Raw genomic sequence first — 25,131 nt, forward strand, 5'->3', positions numbered from 1 at the left:
GCCACCAAGCCCCAGTTAATGGTGTGACATCCTGAATTTTCGACCCGTCTCGATAAAACGAAATAGGATTTTCGTCGGTGCACCTATGGTCTTTTTTCTCTGAGCTAATCACTCATGAGTTAACCAATCTATTGGGTGAAGCCGTTAAAAGATATAACATAAGATTTCATTCTTGAACAAAAATATATTTTTTGATTTATTTCATCTGTTCCATGACCGGAACAGGGGGGGATACACGTTACACCACGATTTTGAATCAGAAGAGAGATTTCAAGAAATGGCAGATCTATTCACTCTATCAATAAGCGAGCCGGATCTGGTGTATCATAAGGGATTTGCCTTTTGTTCTGTTCCCGCCACGAGAAAGACGGACGGACGAGGTATGCCCGGCGCGCGGAGGATCCGTTGAGAGTTTCTGTTGTCTCGGTAGGGAGGTGGCCCAAACCTAGGCTGTGACGCTTCCATTGGGATTTCCCTACTGGGCCAGGTCATTTCGGGGCAAGCGGATTCACTCATGAGTTAACCAATCTATTGGGTGAAGCCGTTAAAAGATATAACAGCGGTAAAATCCATAAAAGCTACCCAGTAGATCGGATTGGACTAAAATCACGTTCGGTCAATTTTAATCACGAAATTGAATTCGATTTTGAGATTCAAACGTTTGAGCGTATCACGATTTATTTATAGGATGTCGTCTTGTCTTTCGGACAAATTCTATCAAGTTCGGGATTTTTATGGAAATTCAATTCGGATGATTTGAAAATGAGTAAAAATTCGAATTAGCCAAATTAAAGGGATTTGTGGCCTCCTTACCGAGCCATTTGGTGAAGGGACTTGCAAAAATTATGTGGGTTTTTTCCTTAGCAAAATTTGGACATCAAATTGAGAGATTGAGAAGAAATTGAAGTCCCAAAAATGAAGAAATTCGGAGCTTGGATGGGGCCGCAACATTAGCATCAAAATTGAATTATTTAGAAAATTAAATTGCAAGAAAGAATTAGGGGACAAGACTTTAATTGAATGGATAAGTCGTTTGACTTTCTTCCTCTTTTTCGTTAGCTTCCTTCGCACGCTGGCCGGCTCCCTTATCCACTCGCTGCTTCTGCTTCGATTCATTTCCCTCCTTCGGTCTCTCATTCTGGCACGTCTCTCTCTCTCTCTCTTGCTGCCCATCTTCTACACCGTTCGAACGCCACACAAGCCCCACTTCTCCCTCACGCCTGCTTTGCCGAATCCTGTTGTTCCGCTGCCACAAAGCCACTGAGTAAACCCCATCCATCGTTGACCGCATGCCTCCAAGCCAGTGAAGCCAGTTACTGCCGTGCGTCCTCCTTCTCCCCCAGCAGCGACGCTTGCTGCTTCCCCACCAAATCAACGCCACGACGCCAGCCCTCGGGTCAACACCAGCGAGCTCTCCCCCCCCTTCGTTGACTCCCCCTTCGTGCTCTACCAGTCGACGCCACGCCAGCAACGCATGAAGCCAGCCCACCGAGTCAATTCCCTCGCCGAAGCTGCTTCCTCGCGATTTCTCTTCTCATGCGGCCCATCTACTCCACATTCCTCGAGCCCAGAAGCTCCGCCCGAAGCTGCTCCTTTGTCCGCGACTTCACTCCTTCGGCCAACCCGTCTTCAGCCGCTTCTCAGCCCGCAAATTCCAGCCGCTTCAGCCCAACCTTGATCCAGCTTAATTAAAAAAACAAAGGCCATTTTCAGCTGGTTTGAGCTCCCGTTGTCGTTAGGGGTGTGCATGGTCTGGGCGGGCGGTTCCCGACCTGTAACCTAACCGCCCACTGGGCGACCGGTTCCGAAAAATCAAACGTGATTCACCCGTTTGTTGCAGTGGATCCACCCGGAATCGGATCGCAATCCACCCGAACCGGATCGCCGGCCCGGTCCAGGTTCCGGATGGATCCATGGAACCACCCGACACGAAACAATTTTGATTTTCAACATGTAACGGTCGAGCCATGAGTTGGGAAGGAGGAGGAGGTCTATGGTCGGGTTTTCAACATAGAACGTCGCGAAACAATTTTCTGCGGCTGTGGCAGGTGGCGGCCGACGCAAGGGGGTGAATAGCAACGGCAGAGGAGCGGCGGCAGCGGCGGCGTCAATGCTTGAGGAGGAATTGAAATGGCGATAAGATTAGGAGGAATCGAGGAAGAGACAAAGAGAAAGAGAACCGAAGACGAAGGGAGTGAAGGGATGAGATCTAATCTAGGGTTTTTTTAGTATTATTTTTTTAATATTAAAAAGATTCCGGTCCGGTCCGAATGGGCGGATCCGCCCATGGAACCGGGAACCGGACTAGTACGCACCGGTTTCGAAAAATTAGAACCGGGAACCGGACCGGTTCCCTCAAGAACCGCCGGTTCCGGGCGGTCCGGGCAGTTCCTAGGTATTTTGCACACCCTTAGTTGTCGTCGCCATGAGCCCAAGTCTTGGCCATCATCGCACCACTGTCGCGGTGAACCGGCTTTCGAGTTAAACCAGTAAGTTTATGCACTATACTCTACTTAGTAGGCTTATGACATTTAGGGGGTGATTAGTATAAGTTAATTATGGATTAGGTGGTTAGTTAGATTAGATTAGTGATTTAATTATCCAATTTTGCATGTTAGATGGTTCGATTAGATTAATTAGAGATTAAACATGTTGTATTAATTATCTAGATTGGTTTGGGAATTTTCCAGGCTCATCTCGGTATTTAATTATGTTTTTCTGGCATAAGTTCATATTTATAGCATTTAATTGTATTATTTAATTAATTGTGTTATTTAATTAATTATTAATTATTTTCCAGAAATTAGACCGGAATAGCTAGTGACGGGAATTTTGTGCCGATTGCAATGGTGTGGTTGATTTATGCAATTAGATGTTGATTTGTGCAAATTGAGTGCTGATTGGATTTTTGATAATTTATTCCAAAATTTAGGAAATCCCAATATTTATTCAAAAAGTCCCAAGTGTGAGGTTTTAATACTGAAAATTATTTATATACTATATAAAACAGTGAGATTTTAAAAAGGAAGATATCAATTTTTCGGGTTCAATCTGACCGTGTACCTACACAAGATATTTTCACCAGATGTTTTTAATAAGAACAAAATAGGCCAAAGTCATTATCTTAATTGAGGCATGTGAGTGCAAATCATAATATCCTTGGCCGAAATTGAATGATCATGCGCTGGTTAAGAGAACCCGTCCCTGGCGTGTGTCGGTGGATATTACCTATCCCTAGTGTGTGTCGATGGATATTACCATCTCCGATGTGTGTCGATGGACGTCACCTATCCATGATGTGCGTCGGTGGATAGAGGACCAGTGTGTGTCGAGTAAAACTACCCGTGCGGGTAGTAATAATTAATTGGAACACATGTTGAGTGAAATTGATGCGCCGGATTATATGACAAAATTGTGTGATATGGAATGGGGCGTGTCATAACGATTTGGCCCTATAATCAGGACCCCTATGATTGAATTGACGGACCGATGTGTGTCGGTAATTCTTGCTTGTGTGAGTAGTGATTGATTTAGATGTTCCAATTGATGTGTGAATTTGCTATATGCATATGATTATGATATGAACTGTGCTGAACTATATGGAGGATCTGAGATAAGATAAGTCTATGTGGTTATATGATTGTGTGGTTAGGACGTCCTAGGCGTATTATCCTCCTAATCAAGGTTTAGAGCGTGAACTCGCTGAGATTTATATCTCACCCCGTCGTGGGTTTAACTTTTCAGGACAGTAAGGTGGAAAATCTGGAGCCGAGCTGAGATGATCTGAAGTGTAGATCAGATAGAACAGTTTCTTTTGAGAGTTGATATTTTGAAATCTTTTGAGTATATACTCTTGTATATGACTCAATATGTTTATAAAAGTATGTTTTGTTTGTGAATCTGTTGTCCTGTTTTTCTATTCTAAGGTGGTTACTGTCAGAGAATTTGTTATTCGCTTTCACATGTACATTAAAATGAAAGAGGTCAGCGACTTATCTTGGGAAGTCGTAAATTTTATCAACCACCGAGAGATGGGCACACGCTTGAGAATCAGGAGTGACAAATGATTGACAACTTGGGTCAATTGCATGCGATCTGGGGCCAGGGTTGTGACCCTCCCCTAGATCAGGTGAGGGCCAGTGCCCTTGCCCAGGTAAGGCCAAGGGCTACCACTTGCTAGGGCGAGGTTGCCACCTAGCTCCATCACATCTAGTGGCGGCCCTTGGCCCCTCTAGGCAAGGGCCAGCGATCCTCGCTTGATCTAGGGGAGGGCCACGACCCCTCGCTTATAGTAAGTTAAGGTCATCGACCTTTAGCTAGAGCCCAACGACAGTGAGGTAGTAGTGGCAAGGGCAATGAAGGCCCTCATTGATTTGCTGCCTTTTTTAGTTTAGTTTTTAAAAATTTAATCTAATTACTATTTATATAAAAGTCAAATTTAGACCAAAATGATATCACTTTTTGTTTATCTAGCTATGTGGATAAATTTTCTTTTTTTTTAAAGAAATGCCACATCATTTCAAATTCTTGCCAGAAAAGTCACTTAAGTGTTTGATCGAATTCTCATCGTTGACATTTAAGTGTTCCATTCTTATCCAATTTTGGCACTTGAGTGTACTTTTTTGCAAATTTTGACATTTGTGTGTCCACTAATGCTAGGTTTTGACACTTAAAACATTCTTCATCCTAATTCTATACATGCCATAGCATGCAACATCTACTAAAAGGATCTCTCAAAAAAGGGTTACTTATGGGATTGTAGAAGCTCTCCTCGCAATCTATCTTGACTTGTGGGTCGAGCCCATTAGTAGAATTATGGTAGGACTAGGTAGAATTCTGCTTTATTCTTTCTTTTGTTTAGACGTTTATGCTCCTCAATAAGAAGCAACGATTGTGCGCATGGAAGTTATACCGAGCATTCTTCATCTGAGAATGTTGCAAGTCCTCATGGCAAGGCAAGTTTTACTTCTCTTGAATCTTCTTTCGATTTGCAGGAACATCTTTGTTGTCATTTGAGTGACCATCTTATATCTTCGTCGTCCATTTTACTGTTAAAGCTGTCAAACTAAAAGATCATTAGTCTGCCATTGTTGACTCGTAGGAACTAGATGCCTCAAGGGTTGCATGCTAGTGTGACTTACGTCCGCGAGAGAAGAGTAATGGAGCAGAAAGTGCATATTCCCAATATCTTTGTGGCCCAAGAAGAATAACTTTGATATTGTCCAGTGGATCGATGTTGTAGAATTTGTATAAGGTATATAGAGCATATCGAGTAAGTGGATCCACTTTCACCCTTGGCACATCACTGTTAGGGTGGTATTTCCTTACAGACAACCTAATCTGCCTCTACGACAAAATGTCGAGATGTCAATAAAGAGGATATGCAAACAGATGCAGGTCTTTCCACCACCTAAATGAGAGGATTTAAAAGATTTAATCACTTTTCTTCGTAGCATACGGTTACATGAAACAAGCACAAGATCTGCAACCAAGTGGATCGGATTGTAGTCTCCACATTAGAGAAGTCAACAAAGGAATTCAAACGGGTCGAACAAGCTGTTAATCATCTCAGGTAAGATAGCAAGATCATCTTTACTGACTGGCATGGTTGAACTAGTCCGAGTTCGGCCAGTTGATACTCAAGGCATCACAAGGCGGGTTCCAAATGGGTTAGTAATAAGAACTGATTGCATGATGGCGGGGGTCAGGTTGACCAACCTGTTGAACATGGGCACCTCAACACAGTCATAGAAATAAAGGACAAGTATAGGGAAAAAGGTCACGCAAACTTCTGACGTTGCTCTGTTAAAAAATATTTTGGGTGCCAAAGCCACTAATACCAGTTGACACCACTAAATAGATATAAAACTAGCATCATAATGTGGCACCCCCAACTTTACAAGAACTGGGGCCATGACTTACCCGTCCTTTCATCCAAAGGATACAGTTTTAAACGTAACCATAACTCAACCTAATACCGAGATATATATAAACATATCATACATACATACATACATACATACATACATATGTATGATAAAAAAAAGTCCTCTAATTATAATACGAGAGTTTTCACAATCTATCAAAAAGATGTATATACATCTCCAATGAACAACTAACTCAAAAATTCATCATAGTGATGATACCCAAAAATTTCCACTGTGTGTTTCCTTGAGGAACCTGAAAAGCACGTACCAAAAGCTCCCCCAGTGCAGAACCCTGGGATGGTTGATGAGCCAAATGCACTGCTTGTGCTCCCAAATTGAGTGCTTGAACCAAAGGCAGGAGGGCTTGCTTGTCCAAAGGCAGATGAAGTAGCTCCAAATGAAGGGGTACTGGTAGAACAAAAGGAAGAAGTACTAGTAGCACCAAATGCTGACTGACTTGATGCACTTGAAGCACCCAGTATAGGAGCAGCAGATGCGCCAAATGCCGGGTAGTCGAAGATCCAAAAAGTGGTGCACTGGAAGTCCTAAAAGCTCCCCCAGTGCAGAACCCTGGGGTGGTTGATGAGCCAAATGCACTGCCCGTGCTCCCAAATGGAGTGCTTGAACCAAAGGCACGAGTGCTTGCTTGTCCAAAGGCAGATGAAGTAGCTCCAAATGAAGGGGTACTGGTAGAACCAAAGGAAGAAGTACTAGTAGCACCAAATGCTGACTGACTTGATGCACTTGAAGCACCCAATATAGGAGCATCAGATGCGCCAAATGCAGGGGTAGTCAAAGATCCAAAAAGTGGTGCATTGGAAGTCCCAAAAGTTCCCCCAGTGCAGAACCCTGGGGTGGTTGATGAGCCAAATGCGTTGCCTGTGCTCCCAAATGGAGTGCTTGAACCAAAGGCAAGAGTGCTTGCTTGTCCAAAGGCAGATGTAGTAGCTCCAAATGAAGGGGTGCTGGTAGAACCAAAGGCAGAAGTACTATTAGCACCAAATGCTAACTGACTTGATGCACCAAAAGTGGAGGAACCAAAAACATTGCCCCCAAATGCTGGCTGTGATGGTTGACTTGTGCTTCCAAATGGACTTGTTTGAGGGATCGAACCAAACCCACCAAAAGAAGGCTTTTGTCTCCTGTTCAAAAAGAAGACTGCTAGCGAAAAAAAATTCTCAGCTCGTAAGCCAAATAAATGGAGAAACAACTCCACTTATACTTTGGAAAGAAAAAATCCAAATTCGACTACTATTTCAGTAGGGAATATAACTCTTGAAGTACAATAGGTGACTGAGCATTGGAATATAGGAACAGGAAGAGAATTGTGACAAAATGAAAACTTCCACCAAGAGAAAGGCAAAAGGATTATCAATTGGGAAGTAGACATTGATTGAATGAACCGACTAAAGTACTATAGATCCTACCGCAATCAAAGCCACTTAGGATAATTAGCGTCAGAAAATATTAGGCAAGGTGCATGTGAAGTAGGTAGTTGAAACAAAATTCAAAATTATATTTGTTAAGCTCAAGGCTAGGTACAGTCATTTGCTCAACTATTCCAAAGCCAAATTATATACCTTAATGTACACAATGGGAGTTACTCACAGTGAATATAAGGAAAACAAATCCTCATCAACAAATAATTTGCGATGGTCCAATTCTAACAAGTCAACATTATTTCAAGGCAAAGCTTAAAAAAAACCTTATGCTCCAATTAAAACTAAAAATAAAAAATAAAAAATCTTGGACACATTTAGGAATAACATTGTTCAACACTTTGCAAGCTTGAAGCCCTCATTTGTACTGAACAAATCCTCTCCTTTATGACTGTTTTTCAGCTTCCACAAAAGCACTAGTTGACGCGGAGTCTTTACATTCCACATTAAGAATTTTTTACCACTATGCTTGACCATCATTTTCTCAACTTTTGATCAAATGTCGTCATGACACGAATGATCATGAGAAAAAAGAACTTCAAAGCGTCTCAAAAATGAACATGAGAAAAGGAAATTCTTTGGTAGGAGATATTTAGTCGGAATGACACAGATGGAAACTGTTCAACTTGCGTCCAATTAAGAATTTCCCTCATGTCACCAAATTTATCACCGTGTTTCAGGGAAATCATGAAAGCAAATCACATGCCCAAATCATCTTAGATAAGTTCTCGTCGTGATTGCGCTCATTTCATTCACGAGTAGATGAAACATAAGAAACATGCCTGCCCTCCGTAAACCCTTGAGTTTCCTTGAGCTTCTGTGGCATTTTACATTCCTAGAAGATCCTAATTGCACTTTAAATTTGATAAATCCGGCCGATTCAAATGTGGCATCTCCAAACCCACTAGTTCACCTTTCTCCAAAAGAAACATAACTTAAGCTGCTTGCCTTTTGGCTTCTGCTGCTTGCCTTTTGGTTTCTGCTCCCTTTGAATGGCAGACCAACTACTGTCACTCTCGCCTCTCAACTAACTCCGACTTATGGGATAAATCCAACATACTTCAACTTGTCCCATGATCTGTTGGAAAACTAGCCTATCAAAATCCAATTCCAAATATTCTTTCCATATCAAAGAAACAATGAGCACCCTATCAAATGCCTATCTATAAGTTCACTCTCAGAGGTTTCTCATGATCACGAGGGTAATAACAAATCACTTACCACCAAAAGCTGAGGAAGAGCTCCCAAAAGCGGGAGTTGATGATGCACCAGAAGCGGGTGTTGAAGTTCCAAAAGATGGTGAAGATGAAGCACCAAAGGCAGACGTAGTAGAAAAAGGCGAAGAGGGTTGAGTAGCACCAAAAACACCAGTTGAAGTTCCACCAAACATGGAGCTCCCCATTTGAGTGCCAAAAGGGTTTGGGTTACCAAAATGTTTTGGGGCAAAAGGATTGGTTGAGTTACTTGCCTGCCCAAAGACTGATTGGATCCCAAAGGGACCGCCAGATGATTGCTCAAAAGCTGTAAAAAGCATTCCAATTAACATAACCAAAGAGGGTGACAATAGATGTAACACAATAAAACAAGATAAGCACACAATTCTTGTCGCTAAAGCGTATAAAGAAACAAATACACATGGCCCGGAAAAGACATTCAGTTGCTCTAGAATAAGTATCCTACAACGCTATCTCAACAAGTAGGACTTTTATGTATGCAGCGAGAAGGAAGGCATAGCAAATAAATTAGCAGTGTCACACTGATATGCAAAAGATGAATTGGACTAACTAAGAAAAGTTCATGAAGAAAACACAGGTAACACACTGCTGGATACTCGTGGCAGACATAAGAGAAAAGCACTCCAAAAAATTCATCAGGCAACAAAAGGTTGAAAACCGGCGATGCATAAGTGAAGGAAGATGTCATAATCCATCACACGAGGGAACTTTCACGTCACATGAACTGATGAGAAATCCCTGAGAAAGAAAAACAAAACAAAGCGGCATCATCCCAAGGAATTGGCATAATTGAGGCATCAAAAGCTGGAGTAATGGAACACTAAATGATGGACAACTAGAAGCCCCAAACGCGGGCATACTTGAAAAGCTGGAGTACTTTAGGCACTAAAAACTGGGGTATTGGAATTGAAGACTGGACACTAGAAGCACCAAAAGCTAGAGCACTAGAAGCATCGAAGGTTGGGGTACTTGAAGTACCAAAAGCTTGGGTAGTTGATGCACCAAAAGCAGGGGTACCTGAAGCACCAAATAAAAGAGTACTGGATGCGCCGAATGCAGGGGTACTTGAAGATCCAAGTGGTGTCCCGGAAGACCCAAGGGTTCTTCCGGTGCCAAGTACTAAGGCAGTTGACGAGCTAAACGCAGCCTCTGCTACAAAATGGAGGACTGGCGGTTGAATTAAAGGCTTGAGTGCTTGCAGCACCAAAGGTAGGAGTGCTTGCGTGTCCAAAGGCAGGAGCTCCAAATGGAGAAATAGATAGAATCAAAGGCTGGAGTGCTAGTATAACCAAATGTCAACTGACCTGATGCACCGGAGGTTAGGGAGGAAACAAGAACACTGCTCCTAAATGCCGGCTGTGTTTGCTGCCTTGTGCTTCTAAGAGGACTTGTTGGAGTAGTCGAACCAAACCCACCAAAAGCAGGATTTTGTCCAAAAAGAGAAGATCCTGTTCAAAAAGAAGACTGTTAGCGAAGAAAAATTCTCAGCTTGTAAGCCAGAAAAATGGAGAAACAACTGCAATTGTACTTTGAAAAGAAAAAACATCAAAATTTGACTCTACTATTTCAGGGAGGAATATAACTCCCAATTACAATAGCCAGGTGACTGAGTATCGGAACAGAGGAACAGAAAGCAAATTGTGGCTAAAATGCAAACTTCCACCAAAGAAAGGTAAAAGGATTATCGATGGGGAGGTTGACATTGATCGAATGAAGCAACTAAAGTACTATATCAATGCCACTTAAGATAACTAGCATCAGCAAATATTACGCGAGATATCGTGAAGCAGGCGGCTCCAATCAAATTTATTTTCGTAAAGCTCAAGGCTAGCTATCGTTAGTTGCTAATCTACTCTAGAGCTGAATTATTATCTTGATGTAACACGGTAGGAGTTAACCAAACAACTATCCCTTGACATTCCAATCTACACAAGGGTCCAGAAAGGAAAACAAAGCCATCAACCTATAATGTGCAGCGGTCGAATTCTGACAACTCAACCTTCTTTCAAGTCAAAGCTTCCAAAAAATAAAAACCTTATGCTCCAATAAAACTCAAAAAGAATTTCTTCCCTCGAACCTATTTAGGAGTAACATTTTTCCACACTTTGCAAGCTCGAAGCCCTCGTTTGTACTGAATAAATTCTCTTCATTATGAGTGCTCTCCAAATTGCACAAAAGCATGAGCTAACATGGAGTTTGTACATTCCATATTGGGAATTCTTTTACCACTGCCTTTACTGTATCTTTTCCTCATCTTTAGATCAAATGTTCTCATGATAGAAAAAGCCTAGAAAACAATGAACATGACAAAAGGAAACTTAGAAGCATATCATACAATGAGCATAGAAGATTTGTTATATTTAGTTAGAATGACACAAATGGAAACTGTTCGACTTGTGTCCAAAGACCATAACCTATGAAAATCTGATCACATTTGGTGGATCTAGCTATATTAACTTGAATTCAAGAATCTTGACCATCATATTACTAAATGTTTAGCCACATTTTTGGGGGAATCGTGAAAGCAAATCCTATGCTCAGATCTTCTTAGACAATTTCTCATCCTAATTGTGCTTCGTGCATAGGTACATAAAACATAAGAAACACACCTGCCTTCCTTCTGACTTTCCTTGAGCTTATGTGTTATTTTGCATTCCTTGACCATAATTCAAGTTGCTTGCCTTTTGGCTTCTGCTGTGCTGGAATCGCAGACGAACTACTATCATTCTCGCCTCTCAATTTGCCAAGCACAGAAACTGAGTTATAGAACAAATGTCAACATACTCTTCGATTTGTCCCATGATCTGTTTGAAAGCTAGGCTATCAAAATCCAATTCCAAATATTCTTCCCATATCAAAGAAAAGATGAGCGCCCGATCAAATGCCTATCTATATGTCTACTTTCAGACGTTCCTCGTGATCAGGAGGGTTATAACTGATCACTTACCACCAAAAATTGAGGAAGAGCTTCCCAAAGCAAGAGTTGACGATGCACCAGAAGCGGGTGTTGAAGTTCCAAAAGATGGTGAAGATGAAGCACCGAAGACAGGCACAGTAGAAAAAGGCGAAGAGGGTTGAGTAGCACCAAAGACACCAGTTGAAGTTCTACCGTTCTCGGAGCTCCCCGTTAGAGTGCCAAAGGGATCGGTTGCGTTACTTGCCCCTCAAAATTGGGACTCAAATGGACTGCTGGATGATTGCCCAAAAGCTGTAAAAAGCATTCAAGACTGACATAACCAAAGAAGGTGACACTGAAAGTGACATTATAAAGCAAGATAAGCACACTTACCTAACGAGAAAGAAATTCAAGTTCTAACTATTAATTTCACCCTCGACACATCAAAAAGTTAACATATTTAGAGATTCTTTATTTTCAATTTACCTTTAATTGAAAGGCAGATGTCTTAAACTTCTCAACTTCCACAAAAATTGAAAGGCCATCGGTCCAAAGAACTTTCAAGATTCCGAATCATTATGATACGCGTATTATATCAATCATGTCTCTGAGGACTGGTGATTCAAATATCTATTTACCTTCCACAAAAAAAGAATTTATCTTTCTTTTATTTTTCTTTCTAATGTTATATCATTCGGAATGATTATCATGTTTCTTTCTTTTTTTCACATGAGTAATAGTAAGTATCCATGGAACTAATTTCTTCTTCATTAAACTAGTGCTTTGATTTTACTACCACTGTTCTCTTAATTTAAATTATTTTGCTATGGTGCTATTCCACCGTTCATGAGGCGAGAAACTGGCTTGAAAAATTCACGAAAACAACATGGAGAGCGATTTCACTATGAAAGACACATGATGAAAATGGGGTCCCATGTTTTAGTGGACGACATTGCACAAATGTAAGAGCAGCGGCTCTCATCTAAGTAGAAACCGAAGAAAAATGATCTCAAGCAATATCATTTTTTTTCTCGTCCCCCTATTTTCTTCGCCTACATTCCAATCTGCAAGATTTAATGATTTTATACTTGCTGATCGATTGGGCAAGCAACAGAAGGCATCATCATGTAGGGTACATGTCATGGTAAATTTATGAAGGGGACAATAGTCACACTTAACAACCAAGTCGTTCTTTTTTATTGTCTGGAGCTATAAAAGTAAGCTTTGAATTTGTGTAATTTTATTCGTTTGATTTAAATTGTTTTGCTAATAACAGAATTATAATAACTTATAATTTTTGGCATTAGGTTTCTCATCTGGGTGGAGAGATTATGCTTTTGACTCAAAAACCTCATAGATCATATTATTATCAATGTAATAGTCACTACGTTATCGATTATATTCATATTAACCAATATCTCAAGTTTTTTATAATTTATTTTTGGTGCACAAGGAGAAAGATGTGAAGAAATCATGATACCCTCTACACAATTGGAATGTCATTCCACTTCCATAAACCATAATCAAACAAGAAGAGGATAGAGGAATGGACATCCCTTGTAACGTTAACATATTATAAATCATTCTGAGCTACTTATACGACAAAATGGAATAAAGAGACCACAAATGTTCATTTGAGTACTATAACTCTTTTTTTCGACCACTTGAGAATGTCATAACTTTCAATTGACAACTTGAGTGCCATAACTTTTTAACAGCATGCACTTAAGTGCTAGAAATACAATGTAGGGCACTTGTGGTGAATATTTTTAAAAATTCATAGCACTTAAAGTAATCGATGGAAAAGTTATATGACGCTAAGTGATTAAAAAAAGGTTATAGCATTTAAGTGAGCGCCGTATAATAGTATGACATTTTCCCTAAAAAAATAGTTACATGATATTTTGACCTAAAGCTAACGCGATATTGTAATGTTCACGTAATAGCAACTACACGTAATTTACTTTATTTTAATATGAAGGAGATGCAATCAGTATAAAGAAAAAATAATTGTGCAAATAGTCTCTTAATTTTTAATTTGTTCAATGTGGTCCCTAGATATTTAGTAAATGTCCAATTTAATCCTTGATATATATAAAAATGTTCAATGTTTTTTCTAAGAGATTTATCCATAGAATACGAGATTCTATAGTAGATTCTTCTCCCGTCAAGCTAGGAGAGGATGGTGGTATTATGTCGTGAGTGGTGCAATCTCACATGCTAAAGGTATGTCTGGCAATGTGACATACTTCTTTTCAATAGTCTCTTTCTCCCAAGACACTCATTTAAGATGTACACAACTGTGTAGATTGCTTCTATCCAGAACGAATTGAGAAGGCCGCTTTCCTTTAGCATCAACATTGTCATCTCCATGATGGTTCTTTTCTTCCTTTTTACAATTCTGTTTTGCTCTAAGGCATCACCAATAGTTAGTTGATGATGAACTACGTCGTCTTCATAGAAATTATTAAACTTTCTTGAGTTGTATTATGTGCCTTTGTTGCTTCTTAGAACTTTGATTATATGGCCACTTTGATTCTTGACATTATTTTTGAATTTTCTGAAAATAGGGACGACCCCAATCTTTCTTGAAGAAAGTAAACTCGTGTCATTCCTGTGTTGTCGCCAATGAATAGAATGAAATATCTATTTTGGCTGAGTGTCGTGGTCCTTATTGGAGCACATACGTCCATATAGACTAGTTCGGTGGCTTTTTAGCTCTCCATGCACCTCCAGGTGGGAAAGACTGTCTTTATGATTTTCCAAGAAGACATCCTTCACAAACATGTGAAGTTTATGAGATAGATGGAAAATCTCTCAGCATAATTTTCTTTAAAAAAAGTCTTTGGTCTTGCAAGGTTGAATTGGCCAAGTGTCTAGTACCATAGCCATAATTCATCAACTTGAGCTTTCACGGCTATATATCTGACATATTTCCATCGAATATGAAAGTTTTATTCTCCATATTAATGGAGGCATAATACTATTTTTGTATCTATCATAGATAGTGCGGGCATCTCCTTTATAGAATTGTGAATACCCATTTTGTATCATTTGGCCTACATTGAGTAGATTGGACAAGACTAAGGACTAAATATACATCATGAATATATTTTGAACCTTTATTTGTTTCAACGGCAATGATGCCTTTTTCTTTCACATCGACCAATGCGTTGTTGCCCAATTTCACTTGAGTTTTCGCCAATGTATCAATATCGTGAATATAGATTCGTCCCCCATTATATGATTGCTACACCCACTATCAATGTATCATGTATCATTTTTCTTGTCATTTGCCGCTTGACTTGTGTAGAATACATTGTTTTTTTCTTCAACATAGTGAGCTCGATAACTTGTTTTCAAGCAATGCTCTATCTACGTTGACATATTTTATACAAGAGTGCCATTGTAGTTTATCTCAAAACCAACAATCTCTCTCCAAATGATTAGTTTTCTTACAAAAATTGTAAGTTGTATATTTTTCGTTTTGAAAGTTTTATCCTCCTCTTCTATTTTCCCATGAACTACTTCCACCATTTTTAGATTATGAGATGTTTATTTTAGACCGGAAGGCACTTTCAACCGAATCTTCATCGTGTGCCATCAGTCTTTTCCATACACTTCTAGAGAGCCAATTAATTCACTCACTAAAAGGGCCTTTGAATCCTTAGTTCCTTCTATAGTGGTGACAATAGGGTTGTATTTCTAGTAAGCGACAAAATATTTTTTCTATGAACCTTTGGTTAGTGATTTCATTTCCATAGGCTCTCATTTGATTAACTAGTTCTTTTGGGGAATAAGTGCACTAGAAGCCTTAAAACTTGTCATGAAAGTGCAATTAAGTTTTAAAATTTACAAAAAGTGCAACTAAGTCCTCAAAATTGTCATGAAAGTGCAATCAAGCCCTAAAACTTTCAAATACACAATCAAGTCCTAAAACTTGTCACAAAAGGACAATCGAGCCCTAAAATTTTCAAAAATACAATCTATGGAAGGACTTAATGGAATCAATTTGATAAATTTTAGAACTTGATTGTACTTTTAAAATTTTTAGGATTTAATAGCACTTTCATAGCAAGTTTTAGGACTTAATTGCAATTTTTAAAAGTTTTAAGACTCAATTGTACTTCTATATAGTTTTAGACTTCCGATGTACTCATCCCTTCTTTTAGTCTTCCACAATATTTTTGAACAATCTCATAATTTTTCATTTTAGAATTCTCAAATTCCCTTCTCAAAGTTTGAAGTCAAAAGTGTGTAGTTGTGCCTCGAAATTCTTCTTCTAGCATCTCCCATTCCTTCTTTGTTGTCCCCCCTCCCCCCGGAATATTCTTGAGAATATGTTTCCAAGGGTGTTTGCTAAATAACACATAATGCCCTTGCGTCTTTTTATAATCACTCTTTAGAAACACTTGGACCTTCTCACATAACAGCATAATCTCTTTTCACAATGTTCCGTAAATCTTAGGCCATCAAGAAAGTAGTCATTTTAATACTCTAGTGATCATAGTTATTCCTATTGAAAATAGGAATCGGAAATAAGGATGAGGAAGAGATGGCCATAGTTTTGATATTGGGAATTTAGGGAGATCGCGCTAAAAACCAATCGAACGAGCCTAGCTCTCACATCGCTATTTGTTTGCAGAAGCGATGTGCAAGTGCGTGATTACATTCTTCTCCCTAACTGGAAACAATAAAGCAGCCCCGACCGAAAAATGTGGAGAAGAAGATTTAATGGGGCCCCTCCTGCCATTTAAGGAAAGTTTGCACATGGCTGCATAAATTGAGAGGTCTTAGTAATGGATGGTGATGAATTGTCCCACGCCCTAAATGTTTCAATTGGCATAGGGGGGAATCATGAGCTCGAGCCACAAAGTTCCGGACAGGGACAGATGACAAATTCTTATTGATTGCTGAGTACCTGACATCAGGTGCCGGGATGTTGTTCATGGTCACGGTCAAAAATGTGAATTTAAGTGCACAAACCCCATAGCTAGTGAAAACTGGCAACACCATAAGTATCGAAGAAGAAATTTCTGATGTGTGATACGAGATCCAATAATCGATCGCAATTTATTTTATTTGACAGATCCATTTTTATGGAATGGGTATGTACTTAACCCTGCTAGAGCTCCGTTGATCCTTCTTATTTTTTAGATTTGGTTTTATTTTGTGGTATTCCAATCTTTACTTTGCCCTAATTTGCTTTGTTATAAAAGTCTATATACTCCTCACATATACTTTTGAGTAATGAATATAATTTTCTTTTCACCAAAGAAAAAGAGCTTGTTTTGGTTTCTTCAGTTACGTACCAAAATTGCATAATTTGCCTAGTTGAAACTTTTAGTACTACAATAAGATTTGGGAATAATCTGAGTAACTGATATATTATAATGTTTAGTGGCTCGAAAAGTCTACCCTACCTTTCCAGCTGAAGATCCTAAAACAGGCAAAATAATGACGATTTAGTCTTTGAAATCCGTTTTTCATTTGCTTTAATTCATGTGAGGTAGACCTGGGTGATGCAACTCAGAATCGATTATCGGGAATAATTGGAAAAGGCTTCGGGCCTTTGCACCTGCATATTATCGCAGATCTTTATATTCTTGCAATTTAAGCAGGATTTGACACATTGTTCTTGCTCTCCACGTTGTCGGATGGAGGATGTCAATTAATTTATTTCAAATTGAGGAAGTATTAGATGCCTTGTTAGTGCCATGGCTGAGAGACGTAGGTTGAACGGACGAACGAATGATCAGTCATCTTTGCGTTCCCACTTAAAGGGGAGAGAAAAGAAAGATGCCTACTATAGGTTTTTAAATGGGAAAAATACCGAGCTATAGAGAACCGACCACCATGAAGAAGTTGCTCAATACAGCAATTAATAAGATATTAAACGAGAAACTCGTGTCGAATGGGGCATCCGGCGATGAGATTGGACGTGATTCTCGACTGCTTGTTGCATGACCATGGGAGAAGGAATACACAAAATAATCTGACTTTGTTGGGAAGGATCAGTCAATAGAAAGCACGGCAATAAAGAAGGCAAAGGAAAGAGTATAACCTAATAAACTAATGCAAAAAAAAAAAAAAAAAAAAATGATGGCTTAAAGCACAGATTTGATTTGAAGAATTAGCTCTCGCTTTACGTCCGCTTGTTCCAGAGACTCCTGTATATATATATAGAGCCACAGATGTCTTTCTGGTACACGTCAAACATAAGCAACTCCGAGTTAATTAATAGAGCGAGAAGGTCCGTTGTTCGTCACATTGCTCAAGAGTATCTGATTTGAATGGCTGAAGAGAACAGGAGTAACACATGGCAACCTTTCGTTGCAATGCTAGCAATTGAGCTTGCCTTAGCCATAGTAAATGTACTATTCAAGAAAGCGCTTGATGATGGAGCGAATCCTTTGGTCCTCATCACATACCGCCATTCAATTTCGGCCCTTTTTTTGGCTCCAATCAGCTACATTTTGGAAAGGTGAAGCTCTTACTCAATTTTTTCATTGGTCAAGATTATCCTTTACACATTTATTATCAGTTCCTCACGTTGTTAAAGATTATCTAGACAAACCTTCTTCTCTTGCTAGTTATTCACCACCGAAGCAACTCCAATAAGTTCAATCCTGCTTTCCTCCGATTATCTTTGGGTACTCAAGGTAAAGGACTAAACAAAGAACTCTTTGTTTGCAGGAATAGCAGGCCGAAGCTCACGTTTAGAATTTTGTGTTACCTCTTCTTCAGTGCGCTGCTGGGGTAGTTTTATGCCTCAATCTGGTTTTTTCCCCCCAATATTCCGCCACTTGATAAAGAACGGAAATAACTGTAGGGAGGTCTATTGAATTCTTTTGCAGGGCGTCACTCAGTCAATATCTCTTCCTCTTCGGAGTTCAACGAACATCTGCAACATTTTCGTGTGCGTTCCTAAACATGGCCCCCATCATGACGTTTGTTGTGGCCTTACCATTCAGGTACTGTGGTAAAAACCGATCAATGACTCAGTCTTCTAGCTAGATTGCATGGGAGAGCGATCAACTGTGTTACACACATAATCTTCTCGATAAGTCTACTCAGTAAGCGACCTTTTTTACAGGATGGAGGTCGTGGACATAAGAAGCAACAGCGGAATAACCAAAGTGCTGGGTTCAACAGTGTGCATTGCTGGTGTCATGACACTCAGTCTATACAGAGGAAGCTCTTTGCTCAACCATCCGCAGTTGAGTCCGCATGCTTTTAGTACCGCTGCGAGGCTCGGGGTGAAGAGGAGCACGGGACAATGGGTGATTAGCTCAACGGCATTGTTTTTAGGGACCTTATTGTGGTCCTGTTGGTTCCTTGTTCAATCCCATATTGGGAAATTATACCCTTGCAAGTACGCCAGCACAGCCTTCATGTCCTTCTTCGGTGCACTCCAATCTGCCATGTTAGCTAGCTTGTCGTCAGGAAGGAACTCTCTATGTGGGTTCTCAAGGACAAACTCGAGATATTCACCGTCGTCTTTGCCGTAAGTACTTATTTCCAGTAATGTCGAATGAAGGTCGAACTTCAAAATCTTTCTTCCAGTGGAAGCTAGGAAGCTTTATGCTAGATCCATCTAGCTTTTGCTCTTTGTATGCTTTGCCAAACGAACTTCATCCAAGCCCACTTGAAGAACAGTCAGACAGAAGCTCGGCCAAAAGTAGGATCTTCGTGATCTTTTTGCATGATCTCTTTCATACAAAAAAGGGTCATCTTCAAATCTGTGCACTACTTGAATTGGACTTCAGTGCTAAAATTTTGGAAAACCCCAGACGTCATTAACTCGAGTCACAGGAAAAGAGTTACGCATTTGCACCTGTACATTGCATCATGTCCATCTTTTCATGCTCATCCTCGAACGCATGTCGCGACACATACATCTAACCGAACCGAACCATCTAAAACAATAAAAATATCAAATATAACTAAAAGAAAGAGTGAGAGATACTTATTTTCTCCAACACGATGCAGTTCGTCTCGAAAGTTCTCATAGAGCTCTACTAGGTAAAGCAAGCTGTTGCATCTTTTCTGTTACTCACGGGTCTTGATGCTTAACATAGAGTATGGGTGGGACATGGTGCAGGGGACAGTGTGCTCAGGATTGTGCTATGTGGGAATGTCGTGGTGCGTCAAGAAAAGGGGTCCCGTGTTCACGGCAGCATTCAGCCCCCTCATTCAGATATTCGCCGCCATGATCGGCATCCCTGCCCTTCGAGAGCAGCTCTATCTAGGAAGGTAACTCCGAATCTCATCTCATTCCGACCAAGCAAAGACCTTTACATAAAAATCTCAATCTCTTTCAACTCACGTTGGCAATTTTCTTCTTTGTCTCATCCAAACTTTGGATGGACCAGCCTGTTGGGATCTGTCCTTGTGATCGTGGGACTGTACGTTCTTCTGTGGGGCAAGAACAGAGAGATGCACGAGAGTATCAAGAAAATGGCGCAGTCGGCCCGAGACATTGAGGATCAAGAAGCAAAAGTGGAAGTTGTCGCTGCCTAATGTTTCTCTGCATCCCCGAGATGCCCAGAGAAAGTAGCAGATGAAAGAATGTCACTTGTTCTTCATGAAACTTTTTCTTTTTATTCTGATTGAGTCAGAGTCTGACGACAGAATGGTTTGTCGCGATCTGAAAACGGGTTGCGACACCTGTTCGTGAAATCGTTGCCATTAGCAACGCCATTAGTTTCGGCAAATTTTAAGTGGTTGAGTTGAATTTCGCGTGGTGCAACTTGACATCGTAAGGAAATATCGAACTTCAGGACACTTTTACTCTGTCGCGGTTGCTTTCCAACGGCTGACCGTGGATCTCGTTCTTCCGATCGCGTTGATTGCGTATTCATCTGACGGTTAGCAATAAAATCCGTGATCCAACGGTGAATAAAGCCCGACAGTCCACTAGAAAAAGCCACGAACTTTGATTGTGGTCTTTTGAGAAATTACTTTGGATCCAAACATTTAATCTTTTAATATTTTCATCTCTTTAGCAAAAGGTCCTTCGTTTGCGAGCTAAAGTTGGTGAAGGGTTAATCCACTTCAACATTTTTTTTTTGGGAGGAGGAAAAAAGGGGAATTAAAATGAGTGAAAAAAATAATAAGATTATAAAATTTTTGTAAGGAGGAAATGGAGGAAGTTTTCAAATATGGGAAAGCAAAAAAATTTATGTGATTGAAAGCCTACTCATGTCAGTAGTAAGTTTTGATAATAATAATAATAAAAGGCAACTACTAATGTGTTTAATTAATGAGGAAAAATTATCCAATTAATTATAAAATTATTGTACAAATTCGAATTTAGTTCTACAATTTTCAATTTTATTAATTCGGTCATAAATTTTTGTGAGAAATTATTTTGTAGTCCTTCTAGTCAATTTTCATCGGAAAATTGCTAACGTGGCTATCCAATCATCATTGACATCACCCGGTTGTCCTACATGACAAGTTGCCGTGTTAGTTATTTGGGGCAAAAATTGGCCGAATAACTACCTTAGAATTCTAGGACAAATATTTTGGACTAAATTAACAAAATTAAAGATTCTAGGACTAAATTGACATCTATACAATCAATTTAGGGCTAATTGGGCAATTTCCCTAATTAGTGATAATATTTGTATTTAATTATTGTATTTCACATAAGCGCTTATAGCTAGTAATTTGTTCTAAGCATCCATCAATAATATCCTCCAATGATTAATTTTGGGAATCAAGATTTCATAGCTATAACAACTAAACGTGTTTATATGTGCTTGATGCACTACTTCATTTACCTTAACCACATGTGCACTTATATTAGTTTTCTTCTCTATAGCTTCGCTTAGCAATAACAAGCTTTGTGTTTTCGTTCTTTAAAGTGAAGAAGAGAGTAAGGATCAAAGGTCAAAACTCCTCCAAACGTGCTTTGGTCTAAAGATCTTTGAAAATGCTTTGCATTTCCACAAAACTCTCTAAAAAAATTATCATATGGTATTTGCATTTGCCTAAGAGTCTTTAGAGCCTAATTTTTTTTTGATAAAGTGTTACCAAATGCATCCTAAATATGAGTGAACACTTATATTTGGTGTCAATTAGGTGAGGCTTTCTATCTATAAGCCTTGTTCATCCCTCTTCTTTCCCTTCATGGCTTTAATTATCTTTGTTCCCCCTTTTTGAATAAAGCAAAAGTAGATTGAATTTTTTTTGTCCTCTTACTAAACCCATCAAAGACCCATTTGACCCATTTTTTAACTCATAGGACCTATTTAACAACCTGGGTCATAAATAGATTAAAACATGATAAGGGTGTCAAATAGGTTCTAAGTAAGGTTACAACATACTTAAACTCAATCCATATTTATGATTCTATCTTCATTATTTCTCATCCTTACTTGATCTCGTACTCACTCATTAATTTAGGTAGAAGTTTTTGTAAATTTGGTTAAATATGAAAGTATTTTAGCAATATGGATCAGATCAATAAGTTTGCATTATGAATAAATAAATCATAAACGAATTAATTGATTACTTTTTTTGTCAAAAAATAAGTCAATTTGAGTTGGACCATTTAAGACCCAATTAGACCCAACCCTAGAATTTAAAAAGCTATGTAAATTTCCAAAATTATAAATAAAATATATGTGAATTTAAATATCAATATTTTTATGTTGTAAAAGTTTCAGGTATTGTGATTAGCAAAAATTCACGATGTGGACACAATTTTTTTTTTTTTTTGGTAAAGCGTTTTAATGTGGACACAAAGTTTGTATCAAGTAAAAAGCAAAACGCGGAAGGTAATTCAGACCCACCTCGTCTTCTTCGCCAACAGACTCCCAAAGTGCCTCGTGACATCCGTGCACTACACATCAGTGGTCAATGTATTGAAACCGGTGGGAATTACTTAATTAATTGCTTGATCTGTGCCATGAAGGGTTCATTAGATAACAAGCTCCTCGACAAAACAGGAAAAAAAAAAAAAAACGAAGTGGGCATCGTCAAACCTATTAGACCTTAAGATCGAGACATTCTTGAATGCACCAGACGCTTGTGATCCTACCGTATGTCAGTCTCCTCGACAAAATAGGGGAAAAAGAAATGAAGTGGGCAACGTCAAAGCGGATAGACCTTGAGATCGAGATAATCTTAAACGCATCGAATGCATATGGGCCCCACGTGTATCAATCACTAGGGGAAAAAAAAATGATGAAGTGGGCAGGCACCAAACCCGGTAGATCTCGTGATGCAGACATTCTTGGACGCACCAGATGCACACGAGCCCGATGCATCTCCGCCTTTAGATCACGCAAGTCTCATCGAGATCGAAGGCTCGGATGCGTAGGACTCAAGTGAACGCGTCGCATCTGAGGATTTCGTCTTCAGACCGCTGGAGTAGCGAAACTGGGCCCCCACGTGGGGGCGCCGCCAAAAAAACCAGCCCACTGGATGGAAGGCGCTCGAAACTCAAAGCAACCCACCGTCGTCGTCGCCGCCTCGACAAAAACCAGAACACAGAATCGCCTGCAGAGCACGAGCTCCCCCCCATCATCCTCATCCTCATCCTCATCATCGTCCACGTCCACGAGCAGGGTATTAATACGCACGAGCGCCGCTGCGTCCAACGGTCGTCCCCGAGGTTTCGAAGCTCCGGTCTGGGTTCCCAGCAAAGGCGGACGAGCTGTTCGATTCGCGAAGGAAAAGGACTGTTGAAGAAGAAGAGAGAGAGGATGATGATGGTGGCTATAGTGGCGGAGATCCTGGAGGTGTACACGGAGGTCCTGGCGAGGGCGATGGAGCATCTGCTCCGCGAGGCCCCGCTGCCGCGGCGCGTCCGGTTCCTCATCCTCCGCAGCCTCCCGTTCGCGTCGCCGCCGAGGCACCGCGCCATCCTAGCCCCCGCTCCGGTCCCCGCCCAAGTCGCGGCGTGATTTGAAGCTTTTTTTTTTTTTTTTTTTTCCCGTTTTGCTTTCTTGGAGATATGGGTGGAGGTTGAGATTTTAGTCGTGTGTAAATACGAGAGGAGCATTTTTTTTTTTTATTTTTTTGGGCTTTGGATTGATTAGTTCTTCTTCCTCTGCCATGCTCTGTTTTCGCCTAACCATCGACATTCCAGGGAACGAATGAATTGAATGTTGAATCAAAAGCTCATTACGTCATCCTCTCCTCGGAATTCTCGCATACGCGAAAAAGCCGTCTCTCAAATCGATTGTCTGTCGGAATATACGATGATTACTCGTTTTTACTAAAGATTCGTTTATTGTATTTCCATAAGTTTGAGATTAATGTTCGTAAAAAGTCCAGAATTCGATAATCCTGTATTGAGAGCAGGACTTATTACAACGGTGGTTGTCGTTAAAATAATCGGATTTTAATTACTTTTTTTGGGATTCCACAGTAATTATTTTTATTGATCAAATTACATGAATAACCAACTATAAATGGAATGAACGTATTTTCGTAATTAATCGGATTTTCCAAATATTAGGAAGCCCAGCTTTAGACGGTCAGTCTCAAACTCGTCTCCCGGCCCAAAACCCCAAACCCATTTATATCCCATTAGGATTTGAGCAGGTTGGGTAATTTAGAAATTTAACATATTAAGTGATGTGTTAGACTTTTTTTTTTTATAATAAAGCCAAAGAAGTGATGTTTGGTATAGTTTTTGCGTAATTCAATCCACCTCCAAAGGATCTCAAAGGCGCATTTGCCTACGTCGATTGGCGAATTAAAGATTTTACTCCACAATATAATTTCATAGATTATGAATAGTTTACATTCTTGAAGACTCACTTATAAGTGGGGGAAATTATCAATTCAGTCATAGATCTATCATATAAATATTGATTGATTACTAAACTTTTTTAATTTGACTAATGTAGTCCTAAACATCTGAGCAAAATTCCAATATAATCATATAAGTTTATTGCTGCTAGATTTTTATAACATGATAGTCCCCTTAGGACATCATTTTGAGTAAAATTATTTACGTCAACAGATAGTCGGTTATGTTCAATTAAATGGATGGTCAACGTCCTCAATTATGTTGTTATTTATGGTAATAGATTGTGCCAATTAGTTCCGAATTTATTTAAAGATTATTGTGGTTAGAGTATATAAATTATCTATTCATTCGTTTCAATGGAGAATAATTGATAGTACTAATGTATAAAATATGCTGTGCATCGTACTCTAACAAATAAATTTTTTGGAGTAAATAGTTGTGCATTCAATTTTCAAGCGGATTAGCTCGAGAATAATAAATAGTTCTTCGCGCGCAGACTCTAATTTTAAATTATCCGATGGAGATGACTTCCTCGAGAAGGCAAAATGCGCCCAGCCGCGGTGATTGCCAATTGGTGGAAAGGAGATAAAGCAATGGGTTAGCTGGCACCAATTAGTCAGCTGTTGCAATTATAATAATGGCAACTTCTAACCTAACATTACAGAATGACACAAATTCTTATTATCATATACTAAAGATTGCGACTTGCGATCCATGTTGATATTTAGTTAAAAAATGTGTTGTGTGGTAAATAAATTATTCGATTTGGATTGTGAATAGCGCAAACTTTTTCATGCACTTCTTTCATTTGGATTGGTTATACTGTAACGCGTGTCGAATGGATTAATTTGATTTACTTGAG

The 25,131-nt window shown here is 39.6% G+C and overlaps 1 protein-coding gene and 1 non-coding gene across 10 annotated transcripts; one reads left to right on the forward strand and one right to left on the reverse strand.

The window, feature by feature from the left end:
• Positions 1-6,004: 6,004 nt before the first annotated feature.
• On the reverse strand, positions 6,005-11,841 carry LOC120292965 (nuclear pore complex protein NUP98A-like). 9 transcript variants are annotated; one of them, XM_039311595.1, is made up of 6 exons: positions 11,549-11,841; positions 11,211-11,300; positions 9,906-10,049; positions 9,209-9,339; positions 8,588-8,887; positions 6,005-7,085 (listed from the first exon to the last, which is right to left on the reverse strand). In XM_039311595.1, exons 5-6 carry the CDS (start codon positions 8,766-8,768, stop codon positions 6,121-6,123), a joined length of 1,146 nt encoding a protein of 381 aa, XP_039167529.1. In that variant the 5' UTR covers positions 8,769-8,887; positions 9,209-9,339; positions 9,906-10,049; positions 11,211-11,300; positions 11,549-11,841; the 3' UTR covers positions 6,005-6,120. The 9 variants fall into 9 exon arrangements, 8 of the variants coding, with proteins under 8 accessions (XP_039167529.1, XP_039167525.1, XP_039167528.1 ...); XM_039311591.1 differs by adding an exon at positions 11,386-11,405 and having other exon boundaries at positions 8,588-9,339; XM_039311594.1 differs by having other exon boundaries at positions 11,211-11,405.
• A 5,877-nt stretch (positions 11,842-17,718) lies between these two features.
• LOC104428342 lies at positions 17,719-20,234 on the forward strand. Its single transcript, XR_005550466.1, has 6 exons — positions 17,719-17,981; positions 18,194-18,256; positions 18,355-18,471; positions 18,594-19,004; positions 19,602-19,753; positions 19,873-20,234. It is a non-coding gene; the product is annotated as a WAT1-related protein At3g30340 (transcript).
• Positions 20,235-25,131: the final 4,897 nt, after the last annotated feature.

This window comes from Eucalyptus grandis, chromosome 4, assembly GCF_016545825.1.
Source record: "Eucalyptus grandis isolate ANBG69807.140 chromosome 4, ASM1654582v1, whole genome shotgun sequence".
NCBI classification, from domain to species: Eukaryota; Viridiplantae; Streptophyta; class Magnoliopsida; order Myrtales; family Myrtaceae; genus Eucalyptus; species Eucalyptus grandis.